Source organism: Cherax quadricarinatus, chromosome 11, assembly GCF_038502225.1.
Source record: "Cherax quadricarinatus isolate ZL_2023a chromosome 11, ASM3850222v1, whole genome shotgun sequence".
NCBI classification, from domain to species: domain Eukaryota; kingdom Metazoa; phylum Arthropoda; class Malacostraca; order Decapoda; family Parastacidae; genus Cherax; species Cherax quadricarinatus.
The window spans coordinates 55,205,339-55,222,054 of record NC_091302.1 but is presented as its reverse complement, the minus strand read 5'-3'; the positions used below and the strand labels follow the sequence as shown (position 1 = coordinate 55,222,054).

The 16,716-nt window shown below is 38.9% G+C and overlaps 1 protein-coding gene across 8 annotated transcripts in view; it reads right to left on the bottom strand.

Annotated features, from left to right (window-relative positions):
* The window catches only part of bark (protein bark beetle), a 227,548-nt gene that overhangs the window by 64,138 nt on the left and 146,694 nt on the right, over positions 1-16,716 (bottom strand). For all 8 annotated transcript variants that reach the window (XM_070084174.1, XM_070084172.1, XM_070084173.1 and 5 more), the window contains exons 22-26: positions 13,995-14,291; positions 8,565-8,822; positions 8,102-8,355; positions 6,397-6,608; positions 5,717-5,947 (exon numbers count right to left, since the gene is read on the bottom strand). In XM_070084174.1, coding sequence (XP_069940275.1) covers positions 5,717-5,947; positions 6,397-6,608; positions 8,102-8,355; positions 8,565-8,822; positions 13,995-14,291 — 1,252 coding nt within the window. The remainder of the gene's footprint in view (positions 1-5,716; positions 5,948-6,396; positions 6,609-8,101; positions 8,356-8,564; positions 8,823-13,994; positions 14,292-16,716) is intronic.

Sequence of the window (16,716 nt, the reverse complement as noted above, 5' to 3'; positions counted from 1 at the left end):
TAGTAAGCGTGTATGCACCTGGAGAAGAGAGAAGTGTAGAGGAGAGAGAGAGAGATTCTGGGAAATGTTGAGTGAATGCGTGGGGAGTTTTGAATCAAGTGTGAGAGTAATGGTGGTTGGGGATTTCAATGCTATAGTGGGTAAAAATGTTATGGAGGGAGTAGTAGGTAAATTTGGGGTGCCAGGGGTAAATGTAAATGGGGAGCCTTTAATTGAGCTATGTGTAGAAAGAAATTTGGTAATAAGTAATACATATTTTATGAAAAAGAGGATAAATGAATATAAAAGGTATGATGTAGCACGTAATGAAAGTAGTTTGTTAGATTATGTATTGGTGGATAAAAGGTTGATGGGTAGGCTCCAGGATGTACATGTTTATAGAGGGGCAACTGATATATCGGATCATTATTTAGTTGTAGCTACAGTTAGAGTAAGAAGTAGATGGGAAAAGAGGAAGGTGGCAACAACAAGTAAGAGGGAGGTGAAAGTGTATAAACTAAGGGAGGAGGAAGTTCGGGCGAGATATAAGCTACTATTGGCAGAAAGGTGGGCTAGTGCAAAGATGAGTAGTGGGGGGGTTGAAGCAGGTTGGAATAGTTTTAAAAATGCAGTATTAGAATGTGGGGCAGAAGTTTGTGGTTATAGGAGGGTGGGGGCAGGAGGAAAGAGGAGTGATTGGTGGAATGATGAAGTAAAGGGTGTGATAAAAGAGAAAAAGGTAGCTTACGAGAGGTTTTTACAAAGCAGAAGTGTTATAAGAAGAGCAGAGTATATGGAGAGTAAAAGAAAGGTGAAGAGAGTGGTGAGAGAGTGCAAAAGGAGAGCAGATGAAAGAGTGGGAGAGGCACTGTCAAGAAATTTTAATGAAAATAAGAAAAAATTTTGGAGTGAGTTAAACAAGTTAAGAAAGCCTAGGGAAAGTATGGATTTGTCAGTTAAAAACAGAGTAGGGGAGTTAGTAGATGGGGAGAGGGAGGTATTAGGTAGATGGCAAGAATATTTTGAGGAACTTTTAAATGTTGAGGAAGAAAGAGAGGCGGTAATTTCATGCACTGGCCAGGGAGGTATACCATCTTTTAGGAGTGAAGAAGAGCAGAATGTAAGTGTGGTGGAAGTACTTGAGGCATGACGTAGAATGAAAGGGGGTAAAGCAGCTGGAACTGATGGGATCATGACAGAAATGTTAAAAGCAGGGGGTGATACAGTGTTGGAGTGGTTGGTACTTTTGTGTAATTAATGTATGAAAGAGGGGAAGGTACCTAGGGATTGGCAGAGAGCATGTATAGTCCCTTTATATAAAGGGAAAGGGGACAAAAGAGATTGTAAAAATTATAGAGGAATAAGTTTACTGAGTATACCAGGAAAAGTATACGGTAGGGTTATAATTGAAAGAATTAAAGGTAAGACAGAATGTAGGATTGCGGATGAGCAAGGAGGCTTCAGAGTGGGTAGGGGATGTGTAGATCAAGTGTTTACATTGAAGCATATATGTGAACAGTATTTAGATAAAGGTAGGGAAGTTTTTATTGCATTTATGGATTTAGAAAAGGCATATGATAGAGTGGATAGAGGATCAATGTGGCAGATGTTGCAAGTATATGGAATAGGTGGTAAGTTACTAAATGCTGTAAAGAGCTTTTATGAGGATAGTGAGGCTCAGGTTAGGGTATGTAGAAGAGAGGGAGAATATTTTATATTTTTTTATTATCACACCGGCCGATTCCCACCAAGGCAGGGTGGCCCGAAAAAGAAAAACTTTCACCATCATTCACTCCATCACTGTCTTGCCAGAAGGGTGCTTTACACTACAGTTTTTAAACTGCAACATTAACACCCCTCCTTCAGAGTGCAGGCACTGTACTTCCCATCTCCAGGACTCAAGTCCAGCCTGCCGGTTTCCCTGAATCCCTTCATAAATGTTACTTTGCTCACACTCCAACAGCACGTCAAGTATTAAAAACCATTTGTCTCCATTCACTCCTATCAAACACGCTCACGCATGCCTGCTGGAAGTCCAAGCCCCTCGCACACAAAACCTCCTTTACCCCCTCCCTCCAACCCTTCCTAGGCTGACCCCTACCCCGCCTTCCTTCCACTACAGACTGATACACTCTTGAAGTCATTCTGTTTCGCTCCATTCTCTCTACATGTCCGAACCACCTCAACAACCCTTCCTCAGCCCTCTGGACAACAGTTTTGGTAATCCCGCACCTCCTCCTAACTTCCAAACTACGAATTCTCTGCATTATATTCACACCACACATTGCCCTCAGACATGACATCTCCACTGCCTCCAGCCTTCTCCTCGCTGCAACATTCATCACCCACGCTTCACACCCATATAAGAGCGTTGGTAAAACTATACTCTCATACATTCCCCTCTTTGCCTCCAAGGACAAAGTTCTTTGTCTCCACAGACTCCTAAGTGCACCACTCACTCTTTTTCCCTCATCAATTCTATGATTCACCTCATCTTTCATAGACCCATCCGCTGACACGTCCACTCCCAAATATCTGAATATGTTCACCTCCTCCATACTCTCTCCCTCCAATCTGATATTCAATCTTTCATCACCTAATCTTTTTGTTATCCTCATAACCTTACTCTTTCCTGTATTCACCTTTAATTTTCTTCTTTTGCACACCCTACCAAATTCATCCACCAATCTCTGCAACTTCTCTTCAGAATCTCCCAAGAGCACAGTGTCATCAGCAAAGAGCAGCTGTGACAACTCCCACTTTGTGTGTGATTCTTTATCTTTTAACTCCACGCCTCTTGCCAAGACCCTCGCATTTACTTCTCTTACAACCCCATCTATAAATATATTAAACAACCACGGTGACATCACACATCCTTGTCTAAGGCCTACTTTTACTGGGAAAAAATTTCCCTCTTTCCTACATACTCTAACTTGAGCCTCACTATCCTCGTAAAAACTCTTCACTGCTTTCAGTAACCTACCTCCTACACCATACACTTGCAACATCTGCCACATTGCCCCCCTATCCACCCTGTCATACGCCTTTTCCAAATCCATAAATGCCACAAAGACCTCTTTAGCCTTATCTAAATACTGTTCACTTATATGTTTCACTGTAAACACCTGGTCCACACACCCCCTACCTTTCCTAAAGCCTCCTTGTTCATCTGCTATCCTATTCTCCGTCTTACTCTTAATTCTTTCAATTATAACTCTACCATACACTTTACCAGGTACACTCAACAGACTTATCCCCCTATAATTTTTGCACTCTCTTTTATCCCCTTTGCCTTTATACAAAGGAACTATGCATGCTCTCTGCCAATCCCTAGGTACCTTACCCTCTTCCATACATTTATTAAATAATTGCACCAACCACTCCAAAACTATATCCCCACCTGCTTTTAACATTTCTATCTTTATCCCATCAATCCCGGCTGCCTTACCCCCTTTCATTTTACCTACTGCCTCACGAACTTCCCCCACACTCACAACTGGCTCTTCCTCACTCCTACAAGATGTTATTCCTCCTTGCCCTATACACGAAATCACAGCTTCCCTATCTTCATCAACATTTAACAATTCCTCAAAATATTCCTTCCATCTTCCCAATACCTCTAACTCTCCATTTAATAACTCTCCTCTCCTATTTTTAACTGACAAATCCATTTGTTCTCTAGGCTTTCTTAACTTGTTAATCTCACTCCAAAACTTTTTCTTATTTTCAACAAAATTTGTTGATAACATCTCACCCACTCTCTCATTTGCTCTCTTTTTACATTGCTTCACCACTCTCTTAACCTCTCTCTTTTTCTCCATATACTCTTCCCTCCTTGCATCACTTCTACTTTGTAAAAACTTCTCATATGCTAACTTTTTCTCCCTTACTACTCTCTTTACATCATCATTCCACCAATCGCTCCTCTTCCCTCCTGCACCCACTTTCCTGTAACCACAAACTTCTGCTGAACACTCTAACACTACATTTTTAAACCTACCCCATACCTCTTCGACCCCATTGCCTATGCTCTCATTAGCCCATCTATCCTCCAATAGCTGTTTATATCTTACCCTAACTGCCTCCTCTTTTAGTTTATAAACCTTCACCTCTCTCTTCCCTGATGCTTCTATTCTCCTTGTATCCCATCTACCTTTTACTCTCAGTGTAGCTACAACTAGAAAGTGATCTGAGGGAGAATACTTCGCGGTAAAAGTAGGTCTTAGACAGGGATGTGTAATGTCACCATGGTTGTTTAATATATTTATAGATGGGGTTGTAAAAAAAGTAAATGCTAGGGTGTTCGGGAGAGGGGTGGGATTAAATTATGGGGAATCAAATTCAAAATGGGAATTGACACAGTTACTTTTTGCTGATGATACTGTGCTTATGGGAGATTCTAAAGAAAAATTGCAAAGGTTAGTGGATGAGTTTGAGAATGTGTGTAAAGGTAGAAAGTTGAAAGTGAACATAGAAAAGAGTAAGGTGATGAGGGTATCAAATGATTTAGATAAAGAAAAATTGGATATCAAATTGGGAAGGAGGAGTATGGAAGAAGTGAATGTTTTCAGATACTTGGGAGTTGACGTGTCGGCGGATGGATTTATGAAGGATGAGGTTAATCATAGAATTGATGAGGGAAAAAAGGTGAGTGGTGCGTTGAGGTATATGTGGAGTCAAAAAACGTTATCTATAGAGGCAAAGAAGGGAATGTATGAAAGTATAGTAGTACCAACACTCTTATATGGATGTGAAGCTTGGGTGGTAAATGCAGCAGCGAGGAGACGGTTGGAGGCAGTGGAGATGTCCTGTCTAAGGGCAATGTGTGGTGTAAATATTATGCAGAAAATTCGGAGTGTGAAAATTAGGAGAAGGTGTGGAGTTAATAAAAGCATTAGTCAGAGGGCAGAAGAGGGGTTGTTGAGGTGGTTTGGTCATTTAGAGAGAATGGATCAAAGTAGAATGACATGGAAAGCATATAAATCTATAGGGGAAGGAAAGAGGGGTAGTGGTCGTCCTCGAAAGGGTTGGAAAGAGGGGGTAAAGAAGGTTTTGTGGGCGAGGGGCTTGGACTTCCAGCAAGCGTGCATGAGCGTGTTAGATAGGAGTGAATGGAGACGAATGATACTTGGGACCTGACGATCTGTTGGAGTGTGAGCAGGGTAATATTTAGTGAAGGGATTCAGGGAAACCGGTTATTTTCATATAGTCGGACTTGAGTCCTGGAAATGGGAAGTACAATGCCTGCACTTTAAAGGAGGGGTTTGGGATATTGGCAGTTTGGAGGGATATGTTGTGTATCTTTATACGTATATGCTTCTAAGCTGTTGTATTCTGAGCACCTCTGCAAAAGCAGTGATAATGTGTGAGTGTGGTGAAAGTGTTGAATGATGATGAAAGTATTTTCTTTTTGGGGATTTTCTTTCTTTTTTGGGTCACCCTGCCTCGGTGGGAGACGACCGACTTGTTGAAAAAAAAAAAAAAAAAAATTAACATGGTTCACTCATAATTGATATGCTGAACATTATGAAGTATATTATTAAGTTTTTGGCAGCTGTCTATTATTCACATTAGTATGAGGAAACATTCATGGTCTTCCCCGAATTTTAACCATCAACCCCCTTCTCTTGCCATCTCCCTAGTGTTCTTTGCAAATGAATCTAGATAATACACTTCACAAGCCCCTATAAATTAATGTATAAATAATTTGCATATAAACAGCCCAGTGGCTACTCACCTGAGCTAAGGTGATGACATCATGGTATGGTGAATATGACCAACTAAAGTCATTGTAAGCGATAAGTGCATGTTGATAAGCAGAATTCTCCCTGGTGGCTATATACAAGGATGGCCAGTGAAGAGTTTCCTCAAATAAATTGTTGGTGACATTGGCCTGTAGCTTGGTGGCAGCACCCATGGATCCAGCCATGATATAAACACCACCAGTATTGTTGCGCACCAGGTTATTCTGTTGTATACTTGTCAACATCAGGAGTCTTTACAGTGATTAATAATTTTTAAAAAGGCTTGTTATGAACTAAATCATCCAGGCAAATATTAGTATTGCTAATTATGGAATAGTATTTAAAACTTATATATTTTTATCAATATATCAGCCATCTCCCGCAGAGGAAGGATGACCCAGAGAAGAAGAAAAATTTATGAAGTTTTTCTTCTTTTACAATTAATAATTTATACATGAGAATGGGTTACTAGCCCCTTGCTCTTTTAAAACTTATATACATACATCTGATGATGAAAATTATTTCTTTCTTTTTGGGTCACCCTGCCTCAGTGGGAAACAGATGATGTGTTAATAAAAATACATACATCTTTATATATCAAGTATACATATTCAACAGTTCTTCCACTAGGTATATAAAGTATAGCCATGTACTTATAACAGATATTACAAACCTTAAAATAAACATCCTGCATGTTCTGTATATCTAGGTAAACTGCTGCTCTAGTAGTGGTGAAATTACCATAGAGCTGTCTACCATTATTTTCTAAGCGGCTGTAAGAGAGACACATCCAGGGATTCACCTCTCCAGCAGTGGCAGTGAAGAAGGCACCCTCAACATTGTTATAATATTCATTGTAAGTAAAGTTGTGTAGAATGTTGCGATCTGTGTACAAAAAAAATGATCAAACATTACTAAAATTTCCACAAATCTAAATGAGTTGCAATGAGGTAAATGTAATAGGTATATAATAAAAATAAATTAGTCTTTAGGTATTTCAGTATCCTATATCAGTACATACAATAATGACTTATTTCTTATCAAAGAGAGGTTAATTCAAAGAGTTTGACTACTCAAACAATGAAAAACATGTGTTTTTCTCTAATAGTAATTCTCATAGTACATCATACATGCATGTCATAGCTTTACTAATCTAGCTGGGCAATACTTGCTCCCACAAACCTTTCCTAGGGTAACCCCTACCCAGCCTTCCCTCCACTACAGATTTATACACCCTCCAAGTCACCCTATTTTGCTCCATCCTTTCTAAATGTCCAAACCACCTCAACCCCTCCTCAGCCCTGTGGATAATATTTTAAGTAACCCCTGCACATCCCCCTAATCTCCAAGCTATGGAAAAGAGTCAAATTGTTTAACTATATTCGGTTATCTTAGGTTAACTGCCATAGAATACATTTAGATCTGAATGAATATCCCGGGTTTATTTAAACCTAATGTAATTTCTATGTGATCATAACACCTGTTTGCCTTCAAGACCACTATTAAACATATATTTACAAGGAAATCTTATGATATTACATACATGCACAACACAGGGCACAAAACTCTGACATCCCCCATGTCCACCTCACCTTATGCAAAAATACAATGAATATAAAGAGCTCCAAGATCTGGAATTCAATGCCTGAACTAGCAAAAGGTTCCCTGTTTGCCAATCAATTTAGAGCTATAATTAAAAATCATCTCATCTCCCAAATGTAACTACACCAACACTTTGCTAAACCAAACAAAACCAACTCATCCAACTACTTCCTGTTTCTTCACCATCTCTCATAATCTTCACATAGCCTGAAATCATAGAACCAATTTGAAACTACTTAATAAATCCCAATTAACTTAGGATAACTAATTCAGTTTAAAGTATTAATACACACTTAAAATTGTACTATTGCAAATTGTACTAATTGTAATACTTTTACTGCCTCTCTATTGTAAATTGTACTAATATTTTTGTAACCTCTATTTTCGCAATAATTCATAACTAAAATTTACCACTCAGTAACCTATGTCTAATCTTAAGTAGTCTGTAAGCATTAGGATTAATCTGTCTGAAATGCACATGCATGCTAGTGCCTTTCTTTGTGCTTAACAATATTTTATTACATGTAAACTACACTTTGTATACTATACAAAGAAATAAAATTTTGTTACTGGGGACCCCTCTGAACTACAAAACTTTCAGCCAAAATCAGTAAATAACTTTGCTAAGTGATCAAATTGTATCTAAGAATGTTCTTTCTCAAACTAAGGATGGAAATACTGTAGCTGTAAATACTCATTATCAAGTGAAGCATTTAGAACCAAATTAAATTATATTAGTTCAAAATTATTCTCAAATGTTACAACACTGTGCTTACTGATGCCAAGATCTGATATGGGAAGCGTAACAATTTCTGCAACAAAGCCAAGGTCACCCGAGGCTCCAGTGACATGAAGCTCCACTGATAAACTGGTCCCTTCAGTTTTGAAAAATCGCATGTGATTGCCACTGTTTACATGAATTTCTGCAAATTCCACCGTTGTATAATTATATATGTCACCATCATAGAGGACAATACGGTCTCTTGCAACAGGGTCCAATGTGGAGTTGTACAGGTTGAACTGAAGGAGCCTAGTTGTTGAGGAAGGGGAAATTGATAAACATTAAATAATAATAGAAATTAACTGAGTATACATTTTCTTTCAGTTGAATTTATGAATTGTTTGTGATTTCATGTCTGTAAAACTCATGAAAATGATATTGCAAAAAGTATTTTACAAGTACAGTATATTCATTACTGTACAATAAATAATATTAACTGGCCTAAGACAAACACTTACCTGAACCCAAAATTTTTAACATTGAACACTGATGAAAATATCTTAATACAATCCACAGGTCGATTATCATATTTGTAATAAACAAAGATTCTTTCCTCAATTTTGAGTTCCTTAGTGGAATCACATATGTCCACCATTCCAAACATGTGATACGGAAGACGTAGCTGACTTAGAGGGAAGAATGACGACTCTTCACTCTCACGTGTTTCACCGGTCAGACCCATCAGAGTTACACCAACACCCAGGTTATTTTCAAATCTGATGAAATTCTTTTTAATAAGAATACAATTAACTAGCCAGATACAGTATAGTGAATTACTAATGACACTAAAAATAATAATGAAAAAGTAATACAGCAAAATGATACCTTGGTTTATAGTTAAAGCTTGACTGAAATGTTATACGTACATAATTAAGGATCTTTCCATGTTATTTTAATGTCATCTAATTTCATGTAAATAATGTATCATGTGAAAACAGTTCAAATTTGATAGAAATTAAGTTTGCCAAAATGAACTCTTTAATACTGCCATACCCAATATTTACTATTCTAATTTTTTAAGCCTAGAATATGGGTTTTTTGAAAGGTGCTTTTCTACAAATACAGTACAGCCTCTCTTCACTTAGCGACGTACTCATTTACTGATGCCTCAGACTTATGACTGGCTCTCTGACCAGTATTTATACTGCAATAATGTTTACTAGAGCTGATTTCCTCTATTCTGTTTATTTCAATATACAGTACACTACTGTATAAACATTTAGAAATATACCAGAAATATTATATATGGTGCAAAGGTGACATTAAAACAATATCAAAGATGGTTGACACAAACTCACTACCATTATAGTATGCTCCTCACTTAGCAATGAATTCCTTTAACAATGTGGTCTTAGGAATATAACTCTATTGTTAAGTGAGAAGACGCTGTACATCTATAACATGAATAAAATAATTTCAGAAGAAAGATGCAAGATAACAATTCATTACAAAAAAAAAATGGTCAATTATTTCTCATTTGAAACAGCCAGCCAAGCTAAACAAGAACTTCCTTTTGATGCTAGAAGAGCAAAAAATATTTTTCAAGTATTTACTGCATTTCTGGAATAATAATAATCTTCCTCTTTCAACAAACCGGTGGTATCCCACCGAGGCAGGGTGGCCCAAAAAGGAAAACAAAAGTTTCTCTTTTTAACTTCAGTAATGCATACAGGAGAAGGGGTTACTAGCCCCTTGCTCCCGGCATTGTAGTCACTTCTTATGACACACATGGCTTACGGACAAAGAATTCTGTTTCACTTCCCCATGGAGAATTTCTGGAATACTGTATATGTATTACTATATTTCAAGAATGTATAGTACACCTACAAGCACATGTGTACAGTACATTTTTGTTAACACACTGTCTCAAAGGCATAACCAAATATTAATTAAAATGTGCCTAAGCTCATTAAAATACACATTGGTGTGCGACCATTAATACATCTGATAAAGACACCTACCAGGATATTGTTCCATGAGCAAAATATTTTTTTATTTATTAACGCACTGGCCGATTCCCACCAAGGCAGGGTGGCCTGAAAAAGAAAAACTTTCACCATCATTCACTCCATCACTGTCTTGCCAGAAGGGTGCTTTACACTACAGTTTTTAAACTGCAACATTAACACCCCTCCTTCAGAGTGCAGGCACTGTACTTCCCATCTCCAGGAATCAAGTCCGGCCTGTCGGTTTCCCTGAATCCCTTCATAAATGTTACTTTGCTCACACTCCAACAGCACGTCAAGTATTAAAAACCATTTGTCTCCATTCACTCCTATCAAACACGCTCACGCATGCCCGCTGGAAGTCCAAGCCCCTCACACACAAAACCTACTTTACCCCCTCCCTCCAACCTTTCCTAGGCCGACCCCTACCCCGCCTTCCTTCCACTACAGACTGATACACTCTTGAAGTCATTCTGTTTCGCTCCATTCTCTCTACATGTCCGAACCACCTCAACAACCCTTCCTCAGCCCTCTGGACAACAGTTTTGGCAATCCCGCACCTCCTCCTAACTTCCAAACTACGAATTCTCTGCATTATATTCACACCACACATTGCCCTCAGACATGACATCTCCACTGCCTCCAGCCTTCTCCTCGCTGCAACATTCATCACCCATGCTTCACACCCATACAGGAGTGTTGGTAAAACTATACTCTCATACATTCCCCTCTTTGCTTCCAAGGCCAAAGTTCTTTGTCTCCACAGACTCCTAAGTGCACCGCTCACCCTTTTCCCCTCATAAATTCTATGATTCACCTCATCTTTCATAGACCCATCTGCTGACACATCCACTCCCAAATATCTGAATACATTCACCTCCTCCATACTCTCTCCCTCCAGTCTGATATCCAATCTTTCATCAACTAATCTTTTTATCCTCATAACCTTACTCTTTCCTGTATTCACTTTCAATTTTTTTCTTTTACATACCCTACCAAATTCATCCACCAACCTCTGCAACTTCTCTTCAGAATCACCCAAGAGCACAGTGTCATCAGCAAAGAGCAACTGTGACAACTCCCACTTTATGTGTGATTCTTTATCTTTTAACTCCACACCTCTTGCCAAGACCCTCGCATTTACTTCTCTTACAACCCCATCTATAAATATATTGAACAACCACGGTGACATCACACATCCTTGTCTAAGGCCTACTTTTACTGGGAAATAATCTCCCTCTTTCCTACATACTCTAACTTGAGCCTCACTATCCTCGTAAAAACTCTTCACTGCTTTCAGTAACCTACCTCCTATGCCATACATCTGCAACATCTGCCACATTGCCCCCCTATCCATCCTGTCATACGCCTTTTCCAAATCCATAAATGCCACAAAAACCTCTTTAGCCTTATCTAAATACTGTTCACTCATATGTTTCACTGTAAACACCTGGTCCACACACCCTCTACCTTTCCTAAAGCCTCCTTGTTCATCTGCTATCCTATTCTCCATCTTACTCTTAATTCTTTCAATAATAACTCTACCATACACTTTACCAGGTATACTCAACAGACTTTTTTTTTTTTTCAACAAGTCGGCCATCTCCCACCGAGGCAGGGTGACCCAAAAAAGAAAGAAAATCCCCAAAAAGAAAATACTTTCATCATCATTCAACACTTTCACCTCACTCACACTGTTTTTGCAGAGGTGCTCAAACACAACAGTTTAGAAGCATATATGTATAAAGATTCACAATATATCCCTCCAAACTGCTAATATCCCAAAATCCCTCCTTTAGAGTGCAGGCATTGTACTTCCCATTTCCAGGACTCAAGTCCGGCTATATAAAAATAACCAGTTTCCCTGAATCCCTTCACTAAATATTACCCTGCTCAGACTTATCCCCCTATAATTTTTGCAATCTCTTTTGTCCCCTTTGCCTGCATGCTCTCTGCCAATCCCTAGGTACCTTACCCTCTTCCATACATTTATTAAATAATAGCACCAACCACTCCAAAACTATATCCCCACCTGCTTTTAACATTTCTATCTTTATCCCATCGATACCAGCTGCCTTTCCCCCTTTCATTTTACCTACTGCCTCACGAACTTCCCCCACACTCACAACTGGCTCTTCCTCACTCCTACAAGATGTTATTCCTCCTTGCCCTATACACGAAATCACAGCTTCCCCATCTTCATCAACATTCAACAATTCCTCAAAATATTCCCTCCATCTTCTCAATACCTCTAACTCTCCATTTAATAACTCTCCTCTCCTATTTTTAACTGACAAATCCATTTGTTCTCTAGGCTTCCTTATCTTGTTAATCTCACTTATTTTCAACAAAGTTTGTTGATAACATCTCACCCACTCTCTCATTTGCTCTCTTTTTACATTGCTTCACCACTCTCTTAACCTCTCTCTTTTTCTCCATATACTCTTCACTCCTTGCATCACTTCTACTTTATAAAAACTTATCATATGCTAACTTTTTCTCCCTTACTACTCTCTTTACATCATCATTCCACCAATCGCTCCTCTTCCCTCCCGCACCCACTTTCCTGTAACCACAAACTTCTGCTGAACACTCAAACACTACATTTTTAAACCTACCCCATACCTCTTCAACCCCATTGCCTATGCTCTCATTAGCCCATCTATCCTCCAATAGTTGTTTACATCTTACCCTAACTGCCTCCTCTTTTAGTTTATAAACCTTCACCTCTCTCTTCCCTGATGCTTCTATTCTCCTTGTATCCCATCTACCTTTTACTCTCAGCGTAGTTACAACTAAAAAGTGATCTGATATATCTGTGGTCCCTCTATAAACATGTACATCCTGAAGTCTACTCAACAGTCTTTTATCTACCAATACATAATCCAACAAACTACTGTCATTTTGCCCTACATCATATCTTGTATACTTATTTATCCTCTTTTTCTTAAAATATGTATTACCTATAACTAAACCCCTTTCTATACAAAGTTCAATCAAAGGGCTCCCATTATCATTTACACCTGGCACCCCAAACTTACCTACCACACCCTCTCTAAAAGTTTTTCCTACTTTAGCATTCAGGTCCCCTACCACAATTACTCTCTCACTTGATTCAAAGGTTCCTATACATTCACTTAACATCTCCCAAAATCTCTCTCTCTCTTCTACATTCCTCTCTTCTCCACGTGCATACACGCTTATTATGACCCACTTTTCGCATCCAACCTTTACTTTAATCCACATAATCCTTGAATTTACACATTCATATTCTCTTTTCTCCTTCCATAACTGATCCTTCAACATTATTGCTACCCCTTCCTTAGCTCTAACTCTCTCAGAGACTCCAGATTTAATCCCATTTATTTCTCCACACCGAAACTCCCCTACCCCCTTCAGCTTTGTTTCGCTTAGGGCCAGGACATCCAACTTCTTTTCATTCATAACATCAGCAATCATCTGTTTCTTGTCATCCGCACTACATCCACGCACATTTAAGCATCCCAGTTTTATAAAGTTTTTCTTCTTCTCTTCTTTAGTAAATGTATACAGGAGAAGGGGTTACTAGCCCATTGCTCCCGGCATTTTAGTCGCCTCATACGACACGCATGGCTTACGGAGGAAAGATTCTTTTCAACTTCCTCATGGACAATAGAAGAAATGAAGAAGAACAAGAGCTATTTAGAAAAAGGAGAAAAACCTAGATGTATGTATATGTATATATGCATGTGAGTGTCTGTGAAGTATGACCAAACTGTCAGTAGGAGTAGCAAGATATCCCTGTTATCTAGCGTATTTATGAGACAGAAAAAGACACCAGCAATCCTACTATCATGTAAAACAGTTACAGGTTTCTGTTTCACAGTCATCTGGCAGGACAGTAGTACTTCCCTGGGTGGTTGCTGTGGGTAGGTGTTCTGTATATTTTTTAATCAGACTTACTTGTTGTATAACATATCAAAGCCATCTGTGGCCGAGACAATCGACAGACCATCATATGCAGAATTCCTTATAGTAACTCCTCTTAGTTTTGGCGTTTCATGGAAAGAAAGAATTGCTGGAGATTTGTCATCATGAAGTATTCCTGCTCCAACAATCTCCACCCATTCCATCACTGAGGGTAACACTGTTGTGTGTGATGAGCTGTGCACCATTGGGTGTGTGTGTGCATGTTCTGGATTGTTTGCATTGTGAACTCTCTGGTAAACATCCATATGCTCAAAGTTGGGGATTGAAAACCTGTGGAGAAAAATTATATGATAAAGCATAACATTACTGATACTTGAATTCATATCTACCCATTTCCTCCTATTAGCTAACAGTTTAAAACAGAACCTCAGAGAAGAGAATTACCTCTAATATGAGATGTGAAATATGAGTTGCATTAGCAAGCAAAAATGTGTCAAAGTGTTAAGAAAATATGGAAGAATTAAAAGGCACAAGGCCCCACCCAATGACACTGAGCTTTTGGGAGATTCCAAAGAGAAGTTACAACAACTGGTGGATGAATTTGAGTGGGGATGTAAAAGAAGGAAATTGAAAGTTAAAAAAGGTATGAGCAAGGTGATGAGGGTAACAAAAAACTTAGGCAATGAAAGACTGGATATCAGACTGGGAGGAGGAAGTATGGAGGAAGTGAAAGTGTTCAGTTATTTGGGAGTGGGCCTGTCAGGGTCTATGAAAGAGGTGAACCAGGGAAGTGATAAGAGAAATAAAGGTAGGTGGCACATTAAGATATCTGTGGAGGAAAAAACATTATCCATGTAGGCAAAATGGGAAAAGTATAAGAGTACAGTGATACCAACACTCTTTTATGGGTATGAAGCATGGGTTGTGAATATTGCAGCTAGGAGGCTGGAGGCAGAGGAAATATCTGAGGGCAATATGTACTGTAAATATCATGCAGAGAAATAGTAGCTTGGGGATTAGGAAGTGTGGGGTTACTAAAAGTAACCCCACACCTGAGGTGGTTTGGACATGAAGAGAGGATGGATCAAAAAAGGGTGAATTGGAAGGTTTGTAAATCTTTAGTGGAGGAAGGTGGGATAGGGGTTGCCCTAGGAAAGGTTGAGGGAGGGGGTAAAGGACATTTTGTATGTGAGGGGCTTGGATATCCAGCATGCATGTGTGTGTTAGATAGTAGTGAATGCAAGTGATTTTTGTGACTTGACATACTGTTGGATTGTGAACAAGGTGATGTGTGTTATAAGCAAGTCATGTGTGTCAGATCTGTAATCATTCAAGTGTAGTTTCCAACACCCAAGACTAATGGAAAGGAGATGGCCAGGAATACAATTGTGGTGTGATGGAAAGCAATTTGTTAAGTTTATGATGAAAGTTGTTGCCAGCAACATCGAAGTTGTTGAGAGTACAGGTAAATATTCCTAGAAAGGGACCCCTCTCCTGTGGGATACTGGAAGGCCATGAAAAGCAGAAAGAACAGCTGAGCATGTTCATTGCCTTGAGCATAAGTGTGTCCAGAAACTCAGCAAAATATAAAACAGGGTCTGTGGGGGCAAAACTGAACAATTTCATTCAAGAATGGCAGGGAAAGGAAAAGGAAGTATAAATGTTTCTGCAATTACAATAGATGTAGAGAATCATAAAGAATTGAAATGGTGGAAATGTTATAGTAATAAACATACATTCATACCAAATTATATTGTAAGCATCATTGTTGCATTGTCTCATATATGTATCCTGGATAATAAATTACAAGCAGCAGCAGCAATATTATTTGAATAACTGTACAAAATGAAACTCATAATAGCGTTTGTAGGATTGGGTGGTCCTGTGAGTTAAGGTGTCCTGTGGTTCTTGCTCACAATGGCAGGCCAGTACAACATGGGCTCGAATCCTTGGCTAGCGCAGTGTTGTTATTGATCAATACCACTCGTTCGTGGTTGCAATAATATATATATATATGCTGCTTGTAGGCTAGTACACCAAACAGGGATGAAAATGAAATTAGCTTGAAAGCTCCCACACCTCTGTATGTCCTTGGACCAAGAGTAACACACCTAGCTTGGCTGGGTGCTTGGTTTTTGTAGGATTGGGTGGTCCTGTGGGTTAAGGCGTCATGTGTCTCTCACTCATGATGGCGGGCCAGTACAACATGGGTTCGAATCCTTGGCTAGTGCAGTGTTGCTATTGATCAATACCACTCGTTCGTGGTTACAATAATATAATAGTGTAAATTTATAATACAGTATTGCTGCTATGAGTCAAATCATCAACAAATACTTAACCTTTTGACTGTTTCGGTCGTATATATACGTCTTACGAGCCACCGTGTTTGACATACAGTATATATACTCACAAATTCTAGCGGCTTCAAATCAAGCAGGAGAAAGCTGGTAGGCCCACATGGGAGAGAATGGGTCTGTGTGGTCAGTGTGCACCATATAAAAAAAAATCCTGCAGCACGCAGTGCATAATGAGGAAAAAAAAAACTCCGACCATTTTTTTTTAATTAAAATGCTGACTTTGTGGTCTATTTTCATATAGTATTTATGGTTGTATTCTCGTTTTCTTGGTCTCATTTGATAGAATGGAAAACATATTATAGAAATAGAGGTGAATTTTGATTGGTTTTGCTATAAAAAGAACAAGGAAATATAGCTCAAAGTAGGGGAAATGCTTGATTTTTGCCGATGTTCAAAAG